Source organism: Atta colombica, unplaced genomic scaffold (genome assembly GCF_001594045.1).
Source record: "Atta colombica isolate Treedump-2 unplaced genomic scaffold, Acol1.0 scaffold45, whole genome shotgun sequence".
Lineage (NCBI taxonomy): Eukaryota > Metazoa > Arthropoda > Insecta > Hymenoptera > Formicidae > Atta > Atta colombica.
The window spans coordinates 877669-885573 of NW_017259534.1; the positions used below are offsets into that span (position 1 = coordinate 877669).

The window sequence follows — 7905 nt, forward strand, 5'->3', positions numbered from 1 at the left end:
GAATATTGATCTTCAATCCCGAATTCGCGCAGCAGGTCTCCTTTGCGCCTCTCCATCTCTTCCCTTTTTGTCTTTCACTCTCACTATTATTCATCGTCCTCTTTGTTCTTTTCATCCTTCAACCCCTTTCAATTCAATGTCATTCGGTAAATGACTATTAGATAATGATATAAATATTAGATGAAAAACATATAAATTTTGCAATTAAACATTTAAACTATTACATTGCATGTTTTTGCAACATTTTTGCAATATCGTGCAATTTCGTTGGAAACTCGTAGTTTTATATCTCCGAAAGTTGTCTCTGCAGTATTTATTGCGTTGCAATTTACTAAATTGCAATTTACTGTTGCTAAAAAATTTTCCGATATATTGAAATAGAGGTATCTTGCTATCGAAATTCCTCGAATAACAAAAATTGCTTTGATGAGATTATCGATTTCATCACAGCAAACGTATTCGAGTGGAAGGATTAATTGAAATCTGATCGATATCCTCATTAGTCCTCTGAATATTGATTAGTATAACGATCAAATAAAAACAAACTGAATCGTAAAAATGATTTCAATTAAGCAAGTTATTCTGTTCAGCGGAAAAAAGTCACATGTGCAGAACGAATAAAGAATAAAACGTGAAACAATAAGTATCTCGTCGGACCGTCTATATGAATACACAAACCAATAGAAAACGCTTATAATAATCGAAGCTGGATCTTTGGTGTTTAAATAATTCGGTGCAATAAAAGTGATACTATTTTCAATAGGAAATTATCGTAGAAACTTCTTTATTTAAGAATGAAATCTCCTCCAGAATTATTATTGATTTTTATGACATTTCCTTCTTGAATCGCTTAATTAATTGCAATAATTAACTTATAATAACCCACATTGACTAAGAAAAGAATGTAGAAAAAGAAGCAATAAGATTTCTTTCAGCTTTACATAGCTCTTCTAAAGCTTTCGAGCGTTACAGTGAACATCCTTCGGCCATTTAGATAAATTGATCGCCGCTCGATAAGTAGCACCTTCAAAGAATTCACTCGTTCTTTCTCACTCATTCACTTGACAAGTTTTTTTCTGATAATGACTGTCGCGTTAAAAATTCTTCCACAATCTTGTTTTCCAGGTAACATTGTCTCAGAACGTTATCAATACTGGGATATTCCGAATCGTTGGTGAAATTCTCTCGGACAATACTCTTACGATTACGCTTCATTGTTAATTCTTCATTGCCAAGTCTTTTTAACATGCTTTAGCGAACAATAACTTCGATACTTAATTAGAAGTTTTAAATCAAAATCAAGATATACAACTTCATAAATTATAAAATATTAATAACTTTATAAATTATTAAATATTTGCATTTTAGAAAGTTTCTTTTATAGAAAGAACTGAAAGAAATGCTTGAAAGAAATGCATGATCAAGGATTTCAAGATTTCAAGAATATTAAAATAGTCATTTATTTAATCCGAGATTTTTTAACGCACTGCAAAGTTCGATAAGTTCAGGAAATTAAGCTTTACAAAATACTTTCACTATCATAGATTTTCAACTTAGAATTCGAATTTGGAAATCTAAAAAAAATATATAAATAAAATAATGCAAATCTTTAATATAAAAAATTGCATTGCCTATGTTTACATTCAATTATAAATTGTAATTATTTAATTAATAATACATAAGATAAAACGACAAGTGTGTTAATAATTTTTCAGATTTATTTTATTTTATACAAACAATTTTCAAATTATAATAAGAAAATAATGTCATCTGAAATAATTATAAAATACAAGTAAAAATTCATATTTATTTATAAATTATATAGAAATCAATAAAGAAATCTAATAACAACAAAGCAAAATAAAAAATAGCTACCGAAATTCTCGGTAACGTGGACGATAAGACGCCGTATAATTTAAGCTAAGAGTGAGGTACCAAGAGTAAGCATTAAAGTACTCATTCAATTGAGACTTTTTAAATATTCATCGATAAAGATAGTTTCTAACGTATAATTAATCGTTCACTTACCCGTAGACCAGACCACGTCCATTCGTCAAAGCTATCGGAAGAGATGATGCGACCGTCGTCTTCCTTCTGCAGCGAACTGAACGATGCTCGGGTTACCAGTTCCATATCCATCCTAACTTCGTTAGCCGATTTTGGATCATCCATGTCGATAATAGTCACAGCAAGACGACAACGGCGATGACAACAGCGAACTTGTCATACTCATCATCGCGATGACGGATTCGCGACTGAAGAACGATCGTAACGAATCGCAATTGAAAAGCGAATCACCCCGAGCGTTGAGTTCCGATGATCAAGCCCATGCTTTATCGTGATAAGAGAAATGGGCCACTCGAAACCCCCCTGCGATTTTTCTACATTGTCTCCCCCCCCCCTTCCCCCCTCTCTCTGTTCATTCATTCTCTCTCTCTCTCTCTCTCTCTCTCTCTCTCTCTCTCTCTCTCTTGTTCCGATCAACTATAATGCATGCTTCTGATTTTTTATACTTAGGAACTTTGTCTAGTATATAGTATAGCATCGATCGTGGACGATCGAAAGTGACCTGCAGGAAAGATCGAGAAGCGTTGTCGGAAATGCCTCGTGTGAGGCAGGCAAATAAAATGTATTTTTGGATGGAAACACCTTTCTGAAGAATTCACACACAAAACTCACAAAGAAGACCAACAAATACAAATGCCTCGATAATAACGTAGTCAGAAACATCCGCCGCCCGCTGACATTTTTAGAGAGAATTCGTATTTCTCGCTAGTGAGAACCGTACGATTAACTCTATACGTTGAGGAATATATATTTATATTTATGCACACACGCTTTCAATTGTCTTTTTTTAAACAAAATAAATAAATAAGTCGCTCTGTCGAAAGCTTTCGCATTTATTGGCAAGTTGTGTTAGGCACGATTTATCCAAGCGATATCGAGAATAGCTATCAAGTTCCTTTTGTCTTTGAATGTTTTCAAGGTTAGCTAATCGATTCTCCTTGCGTTTGAAAATTGGATTTATCCCGTTTGAAAAGAGAACTTTTAAACTCATATTTGGTGTTACAAAATGCCGTCCCGGAAACGTAGTCATTGATTGTTGAAAAGGCACAATCATAAAAAATATGCATGTTCAAAGTATCTATTACAAGAAAGAGAACAATTACATTTCTGTGCATTAAAAACGAGATTTTATATTTTAGAATCCAATACTTTATTCAATTGTATAAAATATTCACAGATGACTATATAGTCATCAGTTTCAAAACTATTAATAAGAATGTCCTGTTCTGGTAGGATAAAATTTAAATGCATTTTTTTCTTTGAACAGCAATGTTTTTGCTTACATATTCTTTTCCCAGCAATTATACCACAATTGAATTATCGAACGAATCATGGTAGTACACTCGATAGCGGCTCTTCTGTATCTATTTTTGAGTAATTTTTCGTCTGTGACTCCCCTTTATTCGTTTTTATAAACGAGATAATCGAAATTGATTGAAAAATTAGGTGGATATTTTTGCTAACTGATAACACTCGATTCTTGCAAATTATTCTGCTGATGGTATCAATTATTAAAATGAAATAAAACGTTTGCAGATTTTTCTACATAGAACATTTGTTAAATTATAGCGCTTATTCTTTTATTATTATAATAACTTCATGCATAAAATTATTTTTTTTAATAATAATTCTTAGCCAGGACTTAACTAGGATATTTATATTTAATGAAGTTATGCTGATACCTAACTATTTGCAAGTTATTATAATTTATTGTACTATATGTTACTCTAATTAATTAATTCAGGAGAATAAAAGCCAAACGCAGAAGGTTGTACAACGTATAATTTTTATATATATAAAACGATAATAATAGATAAACGATAGACTGAGACCACAAGAACAATGTATAAGCGGATGAAATAATGAATAAATTTATGTGGCATTTATAAATATTGTATGAAGTAAGATTTATAATTTATAAATTTGTTTGGATATACTGAGAATGACTTAATTTAAGATCGAAATATTTATCTATTATTATATCATTGTTTTATATATATAAAAATTATAATAATGCACCAACATCGTTTTCCTTTTATGCTTCTTATAATTAATTTGATTTGTTTGGAAAGCCATTACATAGAAATTATATGTTACTCTGTTAACATATCTTTTTTTATAGAGCCTTGCAATAAAGTAAATTAAATTAAATTACATTGAATTAAAATTTCAAACTGAATTGCTTACGATAGAGAATAGCTAATTAAAAATATCGTTCCAGTATAATAAAACTAATTAAAGTTAAAGTTCAAAGAATTTTATTCAGTTCGCTCTAAGTTGACGTATATTTCAAATTACCATATCTGACAAGCCTTCAAATTATTCTTCATCTTTATCCTTGCCTTTTAATTGTATGTACATGAATCAAAGATTAGCCAAGTTACGTGATTTCGTTATGATAATGTGACAATCAACAAACCGTGACCTGAAAGTGAAATCTACAAAGAAATGAAGAAAATATTTTTAGTGAAGTTATATCATTGAGATTGGAACATTTTATGCTGATCATCGTGAATGTTTTCATTGTCTCTAACTTTCTTTCTTCGACACTTATTCACGCTAAATGCATCATTTATTATCTCGTATTATAAATCGTGTCCTCAACAACACGATCGCACATTATTTTTTACGATCGCTTAAATCCATACAATCGATCTACAGTACAGTGATCGTCAAGATCGGCTGCTACTAGCTGCAATAATAATAGAGTAATGATAAATGCTGGCACTTTTCGAATTTGAAAAGGCCAGAAAAAAGGATAGCGATTTTGACGAACAGCAATTGCAGAGTAATTGGTCGCTAACAATAAGTAGCAATAACAATGGAGAACCGGATGGAAATTGGTTGCGGATAATCAAATTTGGTTCAGCGTATACGATTTTGGCAATCAGACGTAAGCTACAAAATTAACTTTCCGAGCACTGCTAATTGCATCCTGCCCCTTCCGGATCACTTAGCTCCGCAACCAAATCGAGTGATCTAAACGATCAGTAATGTCTGTACGAGAAAGGACGCCGTCTTAATGGACTCTCTTTAATGGCCCGTCTCGATAGAATAAATCGAATGAATATTAATTATCAATTGATTATCATGATGGATGATTCAACTAAGAGGAATCTCGAGTTAATATTGTTTTGATATTGTTGATCGCTACGCGTTCGCAGGTGTTTTTTTTTTTATTTATTTCTAGAGAGCATCAAAAAGAGAGAGATTTATCAAATTAATGACTGGATAAGCTTGTTTGCACAGAGAACTTGAGTAATGTATGATACAGATTCTGACAAATGCGTATTAAAACTTACATGACTGCTCGCAATTTCTTTGCAGAGATACAAATAAAACTGAAAATGCTTTTCATCTAATGTCACATCAAGTAAGAATTAATTAACACATTAAGCGATTTAAGGAAAGAAGTAAATAAATCAAAGCAATTCTATTATTGAAACAAGATAAATCGAGATAGAATAAATGAAACGGTGATTGAAAAGTTATGAGAAATGACGATATCTTTTTGATCTATTTTTATTGAAGAAAAATCAATTTTAACCCTTTGATGTCATACTACATGAACACACTTAAATATGACATACTTCAACCCAATTTGATTGCTTGGAACTTTCATAAAAATGAATATATCGTAAAGAATATTTTCAATAAAAATATGTAGTTATTAAAGAACATAACAATACCAAGTAAATGTACGTATCTTTATTCAAAAAAGTTATAAGCAGTAAAAAAATATTAGAAAAACTACAGAAAAAAGTTTGGACATATCATACTCAGAATGATACCAAAGGATTAAATTTGTTTAAAAGCTCATTAAAATTAAATTCGTGGATGACAAAATGTTCCATATACCTATTCTAAAACGACAGGTAATGAATTCTTAATGTTATCGTCACGCAATTGAAGCTTCGTTACTTTCGATATCTGATCGGAGGTTCCTTCACTTTCGGATGAAAGGTCAATCGATCGGCAACTTTCGTGGTGAACCGTGGCACGGATGTGCGACTTATATTATTACTATTCTCTTTCTTTTTGTTTATTTTTCTTTTCACACATATGTCACAGACTCTTTTTAACGCGCGTTACGTTCGGAAGTGCGCGCGAGAAATGAAAGACGAGAGTACGAGACTGCTTTCCACCGCCGATATCACCGCGACTCGCAATGCGCGACAGCGAGCTCGGCAGGTGTGACGGCGACGAGCGAGCGCGACATGGGTCGTGTACCCGTAACTTCTTTTCGATTCGAGTCATGATGGAGGTCCTCAAGGTCTACCCCGCGCTTTGGCATGCACACACGCATGCATATTGCGCTTTCCGTCAAGAGCCCTGGATTCCGAAGGTTCTTGATAATCTCGATTCTCAATGGCACTTTTTACGACTTCCGTCGCGCCATCTCAATTGAGGAAGATCGATTCCGGACGTAGAATTGTGGAAATCCGGCGATCTCGTAATTAGAGATGCGAATGTTATAGCAATCGCACATTCGGGAACGTAAAATTATCTCAGTCGTAATTCTGATATTAAGATGTTTTAATTAGATCGTGATTATTTGTATTTAAAAAAAATAGAGAAAAATATAATAAGATATAAATAAATAAAAATGTTAATCCCAATCTGGGAATATTTTGTTTTACTTTATTGGATTCGCAGGAAGATTAGCGTTAGAATAACTTCTTTTATTTAAGGATCATGTTAAACAATTTTATAATTATTTTCAGATTATGTTATATAAAAATGTTATATAAAAATAAAATAACATTTCTACAAACTGAAAATTAAGATCTTTTACTAAAAAATCTAGAGCGCGCCAAATAATATTTATCATACATCTATTAATTAAACGACGTAGACGTTCGAAGTAATTCGCTAATCACTTTCAGAAATATAAATAAAAGTAGAGATGCTTGCTTCTCTAAAAAGTTCTTTTAGAACTAGGAATTAGTTAGTCATTTTTTTCTCACAAATAAAAAAAATAGAGATTGATAGATCTTTGAGACGATGCAAATTCGTGCGAAAAATAGTTTAACCGCGTTTAAGACAATTGTCATAGTGATAGTAATCGTCACAAGATCGTCGCTGAACGTGACTCGACGTTTTTACACACCTGATGTCAATTTTCACAGTCGTGCGATTTATCATGTAAAAAAAGAAGCAACAGTAACCTCGACTATCTGGTGTTAACTGGAAGAGTCTGATGGCGTCATCATGAGTTTCGCACTGAATGTTGCACACCCATAACACATATACGTCAGTGACAATAATAAACCGAATCGAACTGGGTTTAGATACGATAAAGGTGTTCTTTGTGTTTAATATCGAAAAAAATTTGCCGCACGAAATTTTCTACCATTTAAAATAAAATCTGGATTCTTCTCATTCTCTGCAAAGATCTCCCAAGCTATATCTCCCATGCATATTAAATATTCAATATGATTTTGTCAACAACTCAAATGAAATAATTTGCATTAATCGATTGTGCTTCAAATTAAAAATTATCTCTTTCTCCTTTTTAATTAAAAAAATGGTAATTTAATTAAAAATTTATAAAGTGTATTGATATTCACTGCATGTAAAATACTTTGAGAAATTAAATTATTATTTTCCTCTTCTTTAATTTAAAAAAAAAATGTTTCAAATTTTTTCAAATTAAAAGTGTTTAAGGGCGCCAATTTAAGCATTAAAAAAAAAAAAATTAATACGTATATATAAAATGAGATATGTATGAATTGATAACGGTTTTGCTTAATTAATTTCGAATGTTTGTACGTAACACACACACACACACACACACACACACACACACACACACACACACACACACACACACACACA

General features: G+C 31.9%; 1 protein-coding gene across 2 annotated transcripts in view; it reads right to left on the reverse strand.

Annotated features, from left to right (window-relative positions):
• The window catches only part of LOC108691268 (adenylate cyclase type 2-like), a 12394-nt gene extending 10031 nt beyond the window's left edge, over positions 1-2363 (reverse strand). Inside the window, exon 1 of one of the 2 annotated variants that reach the window (XM_018198939.1) lies at positions 2029-2363. In XM_018198939.1, coding sequence (XP_018054428.1) covers positions 2029-2172 — 144 coding nt within the window. In that variant the 5' untranslated portion in view covers positions 2173-2363. The remainder of the gene's footprint in view (positions 1-2028) is intronic. The other variant, XM_018198940.1, reaches the window with a different exon arrangement.
• Positions 2364-7905: the final 5542 nt, after the last annotated feature.